General features: G+C 50.1%; 1 protein-coding gene across 3 annotated transcripts in view; it reads left to right on the forward strand.

The window, feature by feature from the left end:
- The first annotated feature begins 405 nt into the window (after positions 1-405).
- The window catches only part of Gmpr (guanosine monophosphate reductase), a 38,219-nt gene continuing 22,046 nt past the window's right edge, over positions 406-16,578 (forward strand). The window contains exons 1-4 of one of the 3 annotated variants that reach the window (XM_027948204.3): positions 406-668; positions 7,255-7,374; positions 9,608-9,691; positions 12,628-12,801. In XM_027948204.3, coding sequence (XP_027804005.3) covers positions 582-668; positions 7,255-7,374; positions 9,608-9,691; positions 12,628-12,801 — 465 coding nt within the window. In that variant the 5' untranslated portion in view covers positions 406-581. The remainder of the gene's footprint in view (positions 669-7,254; positions 7,375-9,607; positions 9,692-12,627; positions 12,802-16,578) is intronic. The other 2 variants (XM_027948202.3, XM_027948203.3) reach the window with 2 other exon arrangements.

Here is a 16,578-nt window from a genome sequence, read left to right on the forward strand (position 1 = left end):
GCCTTAGGCTCGCACGGGCCCCGCCTGGTTTCCTGTATTTCCGTCCAGCCTCCCAAGGGTCTCTCCTTCTTTGGCATGTGAGAGGCCAGCACTTGGTGCACGCTGGACTTGAAACTGGAGTAATGAGAAGTCAAACCTCTCAAGGATTGGCCTTTACCCTTGGATAAGGCGGTAATGCGCCAAGTCCCCTCTCTAAGGGGATCCTCGGTAATAGCCTAGATGGTGCACAGGTGCACAATTTGGTGGTAGCAATGAGCAGGACTGTACGCCGAGCGGATTGGGAGACGCCCGCGGCCCCCTGGCCTCTCCACCCGGCTCTTGGCTCTTGGTGCGCGGCCAAGGAGTGCGGGGGCGTGGCCACCGGGCGCCGGGCGGGGCGAACCAGCGCGGCCGGGGGCGCGGGGCGGGCGCACTGAAGAGCCGGCTGGCGCGCGGGCCCGCGGGAGCCCGGGCCGCGGCACAGCAGCCCCTTGGCGGCCGTGCCACGCACGCGCCTCGCACCGCCCTTGCCCCTCGCAGGCCGTGGCACTGTCGCCACCTCCGCCGCAGGAAGGAGCCGGCCGCCCTGCCGCGCCAGCACCATGCCCCGCATAGATGCGGACCTCAAGCTCGACTTCAAGGATGTCCTGCTCCGACCTAAGCGGAGCAGCCTCAAGAGCCGATCCGAGGTGGGGTCCGTTTGAAACCTGACCCGGGGCTGAGAATTTGTTTTCTGGGTGCCGCGGGGGAGGTAGTGGAAGGGGTGGCTGCTTTTCTGTGTCGGAGGCTGGGTGCTGCCCACCTTTCCCCCGGGAAAGAGGAGGGCCAGTCGGCGCCCTGCCAGGACTTGGGCTGTCTGTAAGGACAGGGAGAAAGGGGCCCGGTTCGGGCCTAAAATTCTAAATCAGTCCGGTTGGATGGGCAAGGGGAAGTTTGCACTGAAACTGGACCACAGAGGAGCAAAGATCAAGTGGCCAATAGACCTAGAATGGGGGTAGGGAGGCGCACTCCCGGGGAAAAGGAAACGGTGGAGCCCGGTGGAAAGCCAGAGCAAAACAACCGCAGATCCTTGCGATTTTTGGCAGCGTCTCCGCGTGCCGGGAACTGCTGCTGCTGCTTGGTGGACTTTAACAGAGCCGAAAAGCCGGGAGCCCCCGGAAGCAAGTTCACGGTTGACTTTCCGAGTTAAGGTGGCCTTGCCGGGAGCGGAGCTTGGGGACCGGTTCTTGGTGGCGCCGCGCGGTTCTGGACAGCCCGTAGTCCTAGCCCAGCCCCAGCGAGAAGCAGAAAGCGCTTGGGCTGAGGGTGGTAGGGCGAACTGGAAGCCTGGAGCCTTTTGCTTGTTTTGCCTTAATGAGATCAAAGCTTACAGGAGCAGGTGGAGTCAGGCCTGGAAATAGCCAGGGACTGGGGAAAAGGGAGGTCAGACCCTGAAGGACAAAGTAGTTTGAGGGGAAGGCAGAGTCCACAGGAGTAGTTATGAGCCAGGGACCTTGACTTTGCCTGGTCTTCTGGGAGCTGAGAAACGGGAAACCACAGGGTCTGGAAGGCTGGGTCCCAAAGGGTAAAGTGGAGGACGCTGAGCCAGCGTGCCCAGCTTCGTTTCACCAGCTCCGCAAACAAGACCATAAATAAATCCCCTCGGAGAAGAAGAACTCCACTCCAGTGCCCAGGCCTGACTGCAGTGTCGGGTGCTGCCAGCTGAGGGCTTGTTGGGATCTGGACAGCCTCTCGCAGTTCACTTTCCCCAAGTGGCAGCATTGGCCAGCTGGAGCCAGGACAGGACAGGAAGAGGTGGGGGAGGACTGACGGACCCTTATCACCCCAGATTAGATGCCCCTGTGCCTGTCCTTCATCTTGTTCTTTTCAAAGGCACGAAAGAACTGGGCAAACTCTTGGAGCAAAAATAAAGTTTGGAAGACAGCCCTGGGCCTCTGGAAGTAGGAGCTGTAGGCAGTACCTGAGGTCAGACAAGATAAAAGTGGGCATTCTGGGCGGAGTAATGATTTAGCAACCTGCAGTATTCTTTAAGTATTCCAAATTAATTTTGAAGAGAAACTATTTCTAAGAAAAAATACCTTCAAAACAAGGATATATGTGTTCTCTGAACCAGAAAAACACTTTATGAAGGTAAAACATTTCCAAATTTACATAACGGAATGAATTCTTCCAGGGAACAATACAATATGGCATGCAACCCTTGGTTTTGTAATTTGGACTGATTGCTGCTATTAATATACAGTGGCACCTACAGTGAGAAGTCGGTGCCCTTCAGGACTGTTTTCCACGTTTCCAACTTTGTAGGAATTTGCCAGCTACCTGCCCGGAAGCTGCAGTTAACTGGTGTTGCCTTTCTGATTGGTTCTTCCATTGGTTTAGCTTCCCGGGGCAGGAGTTTGCTGCGTGGCTGGCCATTCCCCATGGTCTGACTTTACTTGCCTGAGTGGTGTTGAGGGATTCAATTAGGCCTTTCTAATTCCCTCTTAGTGGTTCTCAATTTGCTTGTTGATGCCTGAAGTTTCATGTGCCAGATACAAACTTTAATTGCACAATCAGAAGCTTACAATGTGTGCACCCTGGTGGAAGTAATACTGTATACAAACTCGAAACTAAATAGCAGATGAAGGATTTTGAGCAGAGAGCAGGTTTGAGTGGATCCCGGAGAGAAAACCTACCTGGTAACAGTATCTGGCTGGGAAAAGAGTATTTTGGCAGTTATCCAGTTTGATCACTGGGGCAGTTTTGCTAAGAACCAGGTCCCAAATGGATCATCAGGGAATGAGCAGGAAGCAGAGAGGGAACCTGATCTCCCCCATAGAAGTTCAGTGCTCCAGCCCAAGACTCACGATGATTTGGGGTCAGCTCTCAGAAGCAACAGGACAGGTAGAGGTGACACAGGTGGCCTTCATGTAGGTGCTACAGCTAGACAGTCATCTGTCGACCAGCCAGCTTTGGTTCAGAGGAAGAAAGTGCCACAGGTTTATGTGGGGACATTTTGGATAATCTTTTCAAAGAGGATGACTTTGTTAAGTCAAGACTTTGCCCTTTCCTGGTACACTGGGGAGTTCACATCCTGTGACTCCAGAGTATTTTCTTCCTGGGGACCCATTCCTGGCTTCGACATCAACCCTGGTCTTGGAGATCAGTAAGAAAAAAATTTAACAATCAAATGCAACCCTAACTTTGAAAGTGTGGCATTGAAGAGAGTTTGTACAGAAAATCACCCCTCTACCCTAAGGTGGAGAAAATACCACTGACATTCATTCTGCTTAAAACTCAGTGGTAAGTGTCACCAGCAGTCCAGTGAGAAGCACCTTCTGTTACTGGTTGGCTCAGGGCAATGAGAGCAAGGCCGAGTGGAGAGGCACTAGGTTGGGAGAGGGTTTTGGTCTAAGCTCTGACCCTATTACCTTTGTATTGGTTTCCTGGGGCTTTTGCATCAAAATACCACAATCTGGGTGACTAAACAAACAAAAATTTATTGTCTCCTGGTTTGGGAGGCTAGAGGTCCCAGGTCAAGGCAATCAAGGGCTCAGAGGGAGAGTGAATTCCGTCCTCTCACTTTCTTGTGTGTTTGACTGGCAGCTTTGGGCATTTCTTGGCATGCAAATACATCATGCCAACCTCTGCCCTCACCTCATCTCTACAATAAGTGTTGTGTGCCCAGGTTCAAATTTCCCTGTTTGTAAGAACATCAGTCATACTAGACTAGGGACCTCGCTAAGTTACCTCATTCTAACTTGACCAGTTGCAAAGACCCTTTCTCTGAGTCAGGTCACATATACAGGTACTGGAGGTTAGGACATCACCCTCTTTTTGGGGAGACACAATTTAGCTTGCAACATCCTCCATATAATTAGAAGGCTCCACGACTTGCTGTTAGTCACAAATGCCTCCGAATCACCTAGGGAGACACTCCCAACATATACACACTGTCTCCAACACAAAGGTTTTGATTTATGACGTTTAGGGTGACCTGGACATGTTCTCAGAAATCATCCTAAAAGGATTCTGCTGTGCACATGGTTGCTGCTGATACCCTTTCTATTTGTGGAACCTGTGCTGGCTGGTGATGTGGCAGCTGTGGGAGGGTCTCTGAGGCTTGAGGGCTCACATCCAGAGGACTGGGCTGGGATCACCAAGTACTGTCTTGCAAAAGGCTGGGGCCGAACCACACCATCACTCTTAGCCCTGAACTGTACCCTATTCTAGAAGACTAGAAGTGAAGGGAAACATTCATTATTTCATGTCTGTCAGGTCACTAGGCCTACAAAGATGAAAGGCAAGCTCCCTGTGCTCAGGTGAGACAGATAATGAACAGTCTAGATAATGAAAGAACAGCTTATCTCACTATCATCCCTAGATTTCGGAAAAGTGTCTCCTGCCCTGGTCCCTACTTGTCCTCTGATGACTCTCCTCACTGGGCAGGGCCTGTGGGCTCTGTGGTTTCTTCTGGGGCTAGGCTCCAAGTTCTCAGACTCCTGGGTATCCCTCCCCAAATGATATGAGCTCGTCCCAAGGCCTGCATGGGCCATCCCCTGCTAGGTGTGCTTTCCCAAGGACCAACTGCTTCAGGGGTGTGTCCCTCCCACCCAGAGTGGCTGAGTGACAATGTGTGCATGTGCACAAAACTTCACCTGCAGAGGTGTCTACACGTGCACATTAAGACTTGAGAAGGGACAGAGTTGTGGGCTGGATGCCCACTCTACTGTGACCTTCCTGGCCCATAGATGTCACTGATTGTGTCAGGGTAAGAGGATTGAGCATATTGTATGCAGCAAATTGTTAGCTTGACCCATGACATTGGATTATTTGGAATGTGATTTGTGGGTCTCTATTTGTACTTTTGAGCCCCCCAAAACAACTCAATAAAGTTGTATTTAGAGAGCAGTAGAAACATGTTTCTCAGGTGAAGGGGGGAATCTGTTATTTTCTGTTCCCTTTCAGATGGGGTTTACAGAGAGGGAATTTACAGGTGCTATATTTGGTACATGGGCCAGCTGTGGCAGATTAAGTGCCAAGTTTTGTTCCTGGGAGGCTGGAATATTTAAAGTATTTATCTCTTATCGAACAACTGGTCTGTTTTGGGTGTGTGTGTGTGTGTGTGTGTGTGTGTGTCTGGGTGAATAAGGCTGGGGAGATAATTTCATCACTCATTTTCAGAATGAAATATTATAAAGAGTCTGCCTTTAGGGGGTTCTAGAGATTGAACCTAGGGTCTATGCATGCCAAGCACTTCTGACCACCGAGTTACACCCCTAGCCCCAAGCATCTGCCTGACCGAGGACTAGAAGTGAAGGGAAACATTCATTGTCGAGGCCAGGGAACCTTCTCTGTGAAGTGCTGGTTGTTTTTTGTTTTGTTTTTGTACCGCTGACAGGTCTTGGTGTGAGAAAAAGCCATTGTGGTCTCAGCCGGATGCAGAGTATAACAGCTCTCCCCATGCCTCTTGGAGGAGTAGAAGAAGAATTTGAGGCCAAGGAATTCTGATTGTTTTAAGCCCCTGAGCCAAAGTGTTACAGAGCCATTAGCAGCACAGAAGGTTGCAGCTAATAGACTCGCTCAGTCATTTTGCAGGATGTCAATAAAACTTGCTTCACCGGTGTAGAACCAAGAGTCATCATGAAGGAAGTAGATAAAGGGACCCGACGCCGCATATGTTCCTGCAATTACAGAGTCTCATTTCCCCTTGTTGACTGTAGTTTAAAGCCAGTGTAATCATATTGATGACATCATTCACCCAGGAAGCCTTCTGGACACGGAGCCCTGGGTGGGAAGCAGGAGGAATGAAAAAACGGAAGCGTCTGAGATGTCCCGCAGGGTTTTCTGACTTGATTCTGCTTGCTGCTTGCGTGAAGTGAAACTTAAATCAGATGAAAAAGAATAAAAGGCTCTAGATAAACACTGGTAGGAAAGGATTATTGGTGGGGTTCTCAGGAAGCTGGAGTCACGTAGGTCTGAATTATTTTAGAAGCATAAGATTCATACTTGGGTCTCTCCTGCCAGTTTGCTCGGGCAAGCACCCACCTCCATTGTGATCCGAATCTCTCAGGGTCCAGCCATGGAAGCCAGAAATGTGGGCTATTTCAAGCAGGGAATTTAGTGCAGGTTCCTAATACAGCTGAGATGCCACATGGGATATTCAGGCACCCCAGAGATGGCAATGGTAAGAAGCTGTTCCTCCCCTAGGGTGAGAGTTGGCAGGAAAGATTGGCTCACTCTGAGAAAGTTGGAACCAGGAGCACCCGGGCCTGAAGGACGCCCAGCCATTCTGGAGAAGTTGCTGAAAAGGGATCTGGAAGAACCACCGGTGTCCCCCGTCTCCACCACTATCCTTTGTTTTTTCTGCAGGCTCCTCCACTGGCCAAACTTGGTCAGAAACAAACTCAGAATGGAACCCATAGTGGGTGACCTTTCTGTGATAAGAGCAGGCCCAGGACCTGCTTTGGGTCATAGATGTCATTGACTCCAGTAGCTTTGTATGAGTCCCTTGATTTGCACACTGCTGCTGCTAGCCCACCCTGCTAGCGGGCTCTCCTGGGTTCCTGACAGCTGATAGTCCTAAAAGCCCACAAGTCAGAGTGACAGTGGATTTGGAGGCCTCCCTCCAGCTGTTTGCAGGTCAAAGGAACAAGTGTTTATATGCATGGACATATGGTGGCAGTGAATGTCCCTCCAGCTCACTCAAAGATGCTCCTAATTACAAAACAGCTGTGGAGGTTGAGAGGCTAAGAGATTATTGGTTGGGAGTTCACTGCAGGGTAGATTTCGAGTGTGGTTCCAGGTGAAAGGTCAGCATTGCAGGGATTATCAAGGGAGGGAGGAAGGTCATCATTGGCAGGGGAGGGCGGAATGGATTTTCTCAGAAGCGGAGTGGTCCTTCTGGTGCTTGAAAGTTGGGAAAGGATATCATGTATGTGGATGCTTAGGGCCAGATGAGCAGGTGGAGAATAGAGGGCAGCAGTTGGGGAGGAGAGGCTGATAGAGGAGCGAAAACTTCTGATTTGGAGCTTCGGCTTTGTGGTAGCCTTCCCAGTGCCTTGTACTGGTGCTTGAGGGTGACCAGGCACCTTTTGAGCTTTTGCAGTTGGATACAACATGTTACTTGGATTCTTCAGGGATTCTCCTTTCTCCAGAACATCTGGAGTCAGAGCCCAAAGAGAATCCAGGGGCTGAGGGTCAGATGCTTCCTTTGTGTTCTTCTCACTTTCCCTGAGCACAGAAATGCTGCACCTCTCCTAAAGAGCACTCACTCGTCGCCCTCTTGGCCCACAGGTGGATCTCGAGCGTACCTTTACATTTCGAAACTCAAAGCAGACGTACAAAGGGATTCCCATCATTGTGGCCAACATGGACACCGTGGGGACATTTGAGATGGCAGTCGTGATGTCACAGGTGAGATGGAAGGTCCTCCCGCCTCTGCGGCTCACAGTATGGTGAGGTTGCTGGACTTGCATTCTTTGGGCTTGGAGTCTATCTACATCCACTTCTGTGAGAATGCCTGGGATAGACTTGGAAATTAGAGATTCACACATAAGTTAGAACATGATAAGTGTCATAGAAGAGGGACATTGCTTTTAAAGTTAGGACCGGGGGACGTGGTCTGCAGTCTAGGCTACATAATGATTAAGCACCACTGGATATAATGTGTCTTAATTATTCTTAATTCACAACTCCACAGTTCAGGTTTATGATGAGAAAACCTAGGCAGAGGGAGGGAGGAGGGGTAGCTTGCTTCGGGGCCTTTAGCCAGGCAGAAAGAGGCAGGACTTAATCCAAACTGACTCTAGAATCCAAGGGGTTTGCCTTTCACTCAAATGACAGCTCTCAGGAGAATCTCAGGGTTCCTTTTGGCCAACTACTCATCTAATTGCCAATATGGAGAATTGGTAGTTTCTTGGCCTTGGGAAAAATAAAGGAAATGCCGTTTGTAGGCAAGACTGGCTCTTGCATGGCTGTGTCTGGCATGCGGAGTCTCTCAGGGCCTTGGTGGGAGACATTTGCCGATATGTATGGGGTGATGTGTCTGTTTCTGTCCATCAAGCCTGCCAAGTGCAAGGGTAAATCCAATTAGTCGACAGAGCTTCTCACGGTGGGCAGCAAGTCTAGCAGCAGGAGGCGCCGGGGACTCATGATTAGGCAGTGATTAGAGTGAAAGGATTCTCAAACAAATTATGAGCTCAAAAAACAGAGCAGGGGGTTGTCCATCTGACTGTATGACCTGTTGTATCCTCTGTCAGTTCTCAGTCCCCAGGGAGCTTTGGGCCAGAGGCTAATAAATTAATTGCTACAAGGATGTGGCATTTTTTTCTCTCCATCTTTCCCTTCTCTGCTGTCATTAGTCACTGCTATTAATGAACGACCTATTAGTGTATAATATGGTTTGGATAAGTGGCCCCCAAAGACGTGCTTTACTAGATGATGTTGGAGCCTTTACAGGGGGTGGGAGGGGGCCCTAGGTGGAGGTCAGTATGTCCTTGGGGGCTTGCCTTAGAAGGGGATTGTGGGATGCAGCCTCTTCCTCATTCCCTTTTGCTCTCTGGCTTGTGATGAGGTAAGTGGTTTTGCTCCTACCATAAGGTGCTGCCTCACCACAGTTCCAAACAGTGGAGCCCATTGTTCGTGGACTGGAACCTCCAACACTGTGAACCCAAATAAACATTTTCTCCTTATAAGTTAACTGTCTCAAGTGTCTTCTCATAGCCACAGAAAGCTAACTAACATAGTGGAAAGATGAAGAGAATCAGGGAATAATAAATTTCTTGGTTAATTCATGTATCAAATTATTATTAGTCCATTAAAAACTTGCTGTGTCCTCCCCATTTTCAGCATGAAAGTTTCCCCATGAATGAGATCACGAAGCTAATAATTACTGTTCAAACTTATTCTGAGAAGGAAATGAAATAATGCCTGCCAAGCACTGGCACATGATAGTAAAGGCTGGGTCGAGAGGCAGAGATTTAGGGTTATACGGTTTGTGTAATTCCCTCCCTTAAGCATGTCAACTGTCCGATGGGTGTAGCTTTTAACAAGAAGCAGTTAGCAAAGAGTGAACACAAGAAAAAGCTGTTACTGGAGTCCCACATCAGAGGGCCTACTCTGAGGACCCCCCAAAATCAGGTCTGGCCACTCACCCCAAAAAACAAACATAAAAAGTCATGGTGAAAAGCAGGAAAGGAACTTTTCATCTCTATGGCCGTATTGAGAAAGCAAAATAGGTCCAGTGTCAGCCTGTCTAGGGGTGTTGACAGAGGCCTGAGGTTTAAGTGAGGAAGGGATCCGGGTAAGAGGGCAGTGTCATGGGGCAGTCTGGGAGAGCCTGAGGTCTGGTTGGTCATTCTTGGTTCTGGTTTTGGGAGGCCCTTATTGCTTGATGGGGGGCAGCCTCCACTCTGAAGGATGTTCATCCATCAGACCCGCAGTCCTGGAAGGAGGCACTTGGTTCTCATGAGACCATTGCTCCTGCTTGGGGTGGGGGTGGGGGGAGACTCATCTGGCTGATTCCCTGCAGAGCCTGCTGTTCCAGGAAGGCACAGGCAAATGGCTGGAGACATCTAGGTGCTGCTCCGGGGGAGAGGGCTCCTGTGGCTGCGCATCCTAATGTCATTGTCACCATCTTGTTTCCTAGCACTCCATGTTTACAGCGGTTCATAAGCATTACACCCTGGAAGAGTGGAAGGTTTTTGCCTCAAAGCACCCGGAATGTCTTCAGGTAAGACTCTGCTAGGGTTTGTCTCCAAGTACCTCTGGGAAGAGAGAGTTGTCAGAAGCCTGTGAATCAGCAGTCAGATGCACTGAGGTGGTGGTTCCCGGCTCTGTGTCACTCCAAGGGCTTGCTGATTCCACCTGCTCTGTGGCACCTTATGCCAGTACTAGGGTTTACCTGCTCTCCCTGGAGAGGTGAAGTGTCTTCTCACCAGCGCCCAGGGAGACCTGTGCTTCGGGCCAGGTGTTTCAGGGTAGACCCAGCCCGTGTAAAACCCTCTATTGCAGCAAGTCGTTTTGGAGTTCAGTGAGCAGTATGCCTGCTGGAACAGCTCTCATCAGATAAGAAGTGCCATTGAGGTCAGGGAAAAGTTGGAACCCTTGTATGGCGCTGGCAGGAACGCGAGACGCTTTGGAAAACGGTCTGGCAGATTCTCAAAAGGTGAAACCTAAGAGTTGCTGCAGGACCTGGCAGTTGTTTCTAGGTGTGGATCTAGCACATGTGAAGACACACACACACACACACAGAAACTTGTTGATGTGTTTTCATAGGAGCATTATTTCTAGTAGCTTCGAAGCAGAAAGAGCCCAAATATCCATCAGTAGCTGGAGGGGTAAACAAATTAGGATGTAGCCACGTGATAGCAGATGGTATTATTCAGCCACAAGAAGGAATAATGGGCTGGTTCATGTGGCCCTGTGGATGAAGCTTGAATGTTTTGCTAAGTCAAAAAGCCAGATGCAAAGTGATTCTGTTAGCATGAATTGTCCAGAATGGGAAATCTGTAAACATAAAATAGATTAGAGGAAGCGGGAGGCAAAGAGGGATGATGGTTAAGAAGTGTGGGAGTTTCTTTTAGGGAATCATGAAAATGTTTTAAAATTGGTTGCCATGAGGCTGGGGTTGCAGCTCAGTGGTGAGTACTTGCCTGGCATGTGTGAGGCCCTGGGTTCGATCCTCAGCACCACATAAAAATAATAAAATAATTGTGTTCATCTATAACTAAAAAAAATAAAGTAAAAAATAATTGGTTGTGGTGAACACACAACTCTGAGTTTGCCAAAAGTCACGGAATTGTGCAGTCTGGGTATGTCCCATCTCAGAAAAGTGTCCAGGAAAAAAAAAAAAAAAGATAATTTTAAAACAACAATAGAAATCCCTAGGGTAGCACTCCTGTCCTTCCTGAACCTACAGGTGGTTTGACTCAGATTCAGCAGGGAGGTCTCTTAGGGTGACAGTTCTCCCTCCCCACAGTCAGCTCATTTGTGATTTGGGATTTGTGATTTGAGGATTTGGGACATTAACTGCCTGGTGTGTGTGTGGGGGGTCTCTCTTTCTGCTGCTGCTCCCACCCTCCTTTAGTTAGGGGTGGGCTTCATTATTGAGAAGGTGGTTTTGGAGAGGAAATCATTTTGATCAACAGCAAGTCCTTCATTTTTTTGCTGAATTGTATTCAAATGAATTAGACCATTGTCCCTGGCTGTGTGTGGGGGACTGGTTCTAGGACCACTCCGCAGACACCAAACTTCTCGAATGCTCAAGTGCTTCCGTATATTTGCATATAAACTAGGCACATCCTCGTGCACACTTGAGATGAGACCAGATGTGCTCGGGCAGTGGCCGCAGACCTGCTTGCACCATTAACCCATCTCTAGATGGCATGCCTGATACAGTGCTCATGCTCTGTAGACAGTTGTTACCTGTATGTTTTCAGAGACTGGAGCCCTGGGCCAGAGGCTTGACTCCAGAGGTCCCAGCAAACCGAGCATGGTCACTTTCCCCAAAAAGCAAAACCAGAAAAGTAAAAGGGAGAGCAGGCAAAGCACTCCCCTCAACTGGGCCACCTTGGGAAGGCACAGTGAGACCCAGCATCTCAGCCTGGGGTCGGTGCTGCCTGCAGCTTCGGGTTTCATTAGGGAGGCGTGAGGTCTGCGCATGGGGTGGTCTCCATCCAGGTGTCAGGTTGATCCGTCTCTACTTCTGGTTCTGCAAGGTGGCTCCCAGGAAGGCCTTCCTTGTGGCTTGAGGGGCAATTTCCACTTGCCATTCAGGGTGTTTGTCCATCACACTGTGATCCTGAAGGGGGCAGTTTAGTTCCCATGAGGTGATTGTCCCTGCCTTCAGGGGAACAGTCCTATGGGGTGAGCTCTTGGAAGTTGTAGGACAATGAGAAGTTCTAGGTGCCACTCCAGGAGTTGGATGCTGTAGAGGCTGACAGTCAAATGTCCCTGAAACTCAGTCTTGGAGGGGGATGAGATAGGCCAGGTAAATGTGAGGCTAGGAAACCTCCTAGTACTGGTTTTTAGGTGAGCCCGGCCACAGTGATTAACATGTCTGTGCGCAGAGCTGGGCAGGGGCCTGACCGCGGGTCGAAGCTAATAAAGAGGACAGGTCACAAAAATGGAGGCAGAGTTGCCAAGCTTTGTCCTATTTCTGTTTCCCATAGGACATCTGCAGGCCCAAGTAAAGTCACTGCGGTTAGCAGAGGCAGCGTCTCTAAGTCCCTCTTCCAGGTTGAGTGTCCCCACTTTGTTCTTGCTGGAAAGTTCCTCCCTCTTACCTGTCGAGTTTCTGTGCCATGATATGTTTGTACGGGTGGCTCCACTGTTTATCGTTCCACACAGGAATCTTGAGAAAATGCAATGAAAGCCAAGGACAATATCTCCTGCATATTTAAGAATCTGTTTACTGGAAAGTTTTAGTGGCTGAGGCCCAGGTTTGAGGATATGTGCAATGCCAAGGTAGAAAAGATGATGATCGAAGTTGAGCTCATTTAGGGGCACAGCTCTCCTCTGTCTCCTGAGCAGACCCGCTGTGATTCGATCAGGTGGAACCTGCCAGGGATGCCTTTTTGTCCCCAGAGAAGCCACCTGGGAGGAGGCAGGGGGGTCTGCTGGGAATGCTCCTGCCCATGCCGACATTCTTGCTTCATCTTGGTACAGCACATGGCTGTGAGTTCGGGCAGTGGACAGAATGATCTGGAAAAGATGAGCAGCATCCTGGAAGCCGTGCCGCAGGTGAAGTTCATCTGCCTGGATGTGGCCAACGGCTATTCCGAACACTTTGTGGAGTTCGTGAAACTGGTCCGGGCCAGGTTTCCCGAGCACACCATCATGGTAAGTACAGTGGGATATTTCAAGGTGAGGAGGCAGAGGGATTCAGTGTGGGGGGGACCTGCGTTCTTGTCATAGCCTCTTATTAAAAGACTAGTTTGGAATCATTAGGAAAAGGAGAGGCAGCTGGGTGTGGTGGTGCACACCTATAATCCCAGCAACTCGAGAGGCTGAGCAGGAGGATCACAAGTTCAAGGCCAGCCTCAGTGACTTAGTGAGGCCCTGTCTCCAAATAAATACAAAGGGCTGAGGATGTGGGCAGTGGTAATATTGCCACCCCTCTGCACACCTCTGCCCCCAAGCCCCCATAAAGGAAAGGTAGCCACCTTGGAAGATCTGGAAACTCACTTTCCACTATAAAAATAAAACCCCACTTTCTTATTTTTGCTAAATATCATTCAGTGTTTCTTATCAGATGAGACCTTTGGAAAAGGGTCTTGCCACCTTCAGCAAAGAGCATGTGTTAAAGTAGGAAACACATAACAGGGTTTCAGCTCAGCAGGGTTGTGTCCTCTGCACTGCACCCCGACTCTGCCGTGAGCACTGGACTCCACAATGGGAACCTCGTGCAACAACTGTGGCCGGCCGATGGGCGTGTTGTTTCATCACATGGGACCCATTTCCTGACTGTCCCCATCACTAGCACCCTCACTAGTTAGAATGCGTATTTGTGACTTCTGGGAATGGTGGATTTGCAGAAAAAAGGAAGTTGAAATCTCTAGAGTTGGGCCTTTGGGAAAATCTGTGTCGTAGTTATTCTTCCTTGGTCTCAATTTCCGCAGTGATTACAGGTCGTCTGCTGGGTGTTTCACCTGCCTTCAGCTTTGTTGGGTTCAGAGCCTGATTTCTCCGCACATTTCATCAGGGCAAGGAAGTTGGGGGGCCCAAATTATTGGTTAATGGAGTTTAGTCTTCTGTGAAGGGACTTCTGAGGATCCTTAAGTCTTTTTATGCTCTTCCAGCTCACCAGGAGAAAGAGGTAAGAACTGAGCTGAGGCTGGCAGCTGGGCCAGGGAGGCGTGGGCAGGAAGTGGCAAAACTCTTCTTACCCTGTGTGACAGCACAGCTCACTTTTAAAATAGTGAAGTGGGTTCAATTCTGTGAAATAATGAGGAGTCTGCTTCTGAGACGGAACTCCTCAGCAGTCCTCTAGGTGAGGGGCCTGGAGAGTCTTTTGTTGTAAGATTTGGTCTTGGACCTGAGATCCTAGGACCTCCCCTGGGTGTCTCTTCATCGCAGCCTTTACGGTAGCCATGACCAACATCCTAAACCAGTAAGTCTGAGCTTCCTTGTCCAAAGTTTCCATGGGTCTGAGCAGCTCCAGCAGAGGCCTTGGGAAGGGGATCATGGGAGCTGCCAGTTGGTACAGGATTTGTGGGTAACCTCCTTGTGACTGGCACCTGAGGTCAGAACCGAGTTGAATGGTAGGGTGCCTGGTGGGACAGTTGCTTGGTGTGTGTGGGGGGGACGGTTCCCTGAAGTGTTCTCTACTGTGTCAAATATGAGGAGTAAGAAAAAGGTGCGTGTTTGTGTGTGGTTTTTTTTTTTTTTTTTTTTCTTTATAAGTACCTGCTGGTTTCAGGAGGTTCATGTCAATCTCCTGTCGTCTTTGTAAGATCTCTGCAAAGACAGAAAGGGTCATCCCACATGTACTACAGATCAGGAATCTTAAACTCTGATTTGTTCTTGGTTTTGAGAATTTTCAGAAAACACATCAACATAAGTCTGAAGGCCATGCCAGCTGCCCGTTGAGGTGTGCTGGACATGCCCCTGTCCTCCTTAACCTTCCCCAGGACAGTTCCCAGCCTCCTGGTCCCCAGGTCACACAGGTTGACCTCTGGGCTGGCAGTGGAAGGCATCGCTCCTGCCCCTGGTCGTGAGGTCCCACTGGGTTTCTGTGTCTACACCCCCCTGTGGTAGCTTTTTCCTGGGACATTTTAAAGAAGGAACTGGAAGTTGACTTCCAGAACAACAGGAGCCCCAGCCTTGCCTGGACCTGGTGGCCCGTAAACGGCATTCATTATGGAACTTCAGTTCTCTAAGCCCTGCCCAGGCTGGCCACAGACCCCACAGGTCTTTGTGGAGGAGGCCTCCTGTTTATTCCTTCCTGAGAGGAGGAGACGGGGCTGCTATTGACCGACTTGTCTGAGGCTCTGTGTCCACTCTGCTCCCTGGCCTCTCCTCTTAGTTGCTCTGGAGACGCAGGGATTCATTAGGACACGGGAAGCCACTCTCTCCATCTCCTGACATCAGGGCCCCAGGTTAGTTTTGAAGCACTAATCAGAAATTACACAGGTGATTTGGTAGCTCCTCTTTATGTCTTCAGTAACTTTATAAGTTGAAATATGAGATTCAGAAGAGCATATAAAACATGGAGGTTTAATAAATGATCATAAAATAAGCACACGTCAGCTCACCTGTACGCAGGAGCCCTTGACTTCCCGCCTCAAGTGAAACACCCATCTCGACTGTGGTCCTCTCTTCCTTCTTTGTGGTTTGCCACTTACTTCTGCAGTCCTAAATGACACTTAGATTTTGCCTGGTTTTGAAACTTAAGTGTTCATCTCTATATCTTTTGAATCTGCTTTTCCTCGATGGTGCATTTGAGATTTCCCAGGGTGTTTTCTCAGCTGCATAGTACTCCATGGTTTCTGGGGCTGAGCTTAATACTCTTGCCCAGCTGCCTCCCTTGCTCTTTTCCTGTCTCTATCCTTTGTAGCTGGTTTCAACACCATTAAAATTACTTATTGGCTCCCCTTAGTCCATTTGGGCCGCTGTGCCCTTATGACCTGGTCGCCTCTCAAAGGTGCCACTTCCCAATATGGGGACTAGGTGTCAAGAGATGAAGTTGAGGAGGACACAGACGTTCAGAGGCAGCACTTCTGCAGTCAGGGTAGGCACAGGAGCTGAGTGGCCTGGGGGCATTGTATGTGTCCAGATCTCTCTATTCCCTCGTGTGAGGGTGCTGGTGGCTGGAGGATGCTGGGGTCCCCCAGGGGATGCTGTTTGTAGGCAGAGCGGCATTTCCCAGCAGGTGCTTGTCAGCAGGGAGTCTACCCAGGGCATATGCTCTGAGGATCACCTCTGGCCGGGAGAGGCTGGGGATTGTGTTGAGAAGGGTGGGGAAGTGAGCCTCGCTTCTCTGCATGGTGGCTCCCCAGACCTCGCTCCTGCTGCTCCAAGAGCTGGCCTTGCTGAGAAGGGAGGTAGGTGACCGCTGCATAGTCCAGAGGGCCTGTGTGCCACCCTTCAGGGACAGAGACCAGGAGCAATGGGACCAGCAGGAAGGAGCGTGGCCAGGCGGGGCAGGGAAAGGGTACTGTGGCCAGTGCAGGGTCTGGGGTTGCTAAGGGGGTGGTGCAGGGTGGACGCAGAGTTCCCACAGCCCTCTGGGTGGCCTCCTACCTGGGGGCCTCTCCATCCAGCACCTGTTGGCTGGCCCTGGAGGTGTTCTGCTTGCCCTTGTTGGTTTCCTCAGCAATGGACAGGAACATTGGCAGAGGTAGGTGTTGGTTGCTGAGCCATTCTTCACCTCCGCTGACCCCTGAAATCTTTGAATCATTCAGAGGCCCCAGCACTCTTGCCCCTGGCTCTTGTGGTTTTGCGCACGTGATTTCCCTGCGGCTTTTGGAGGCACCGTGAGGACTGAGCGCGCATTCACATTCCCCAGGGTTTTGGAGCTGAAAAGTGCTGGGTGGGGTCCTGAGCGTTAATACAAGGCCCAGTAGAAGGCGAACTCAGGAGCACTCCGGCCAGAGCTGGCCACGCCTCTGTGTCATG

Source organism: Marmota flaviventris, chromosome 6 (assembly GCF_047511675.1).
Source record: "Marmota flaviventris isolate mMarFla1 chromosome 6, mMarFla1.hap1, whole genome shotgun sequence".
Taxonomy (NCBI): Eukaryota; Metazoa; Chordata; class Mammalia; order Rodentia; family Sciuridae; genus Marmota; species Marmota flaviventris.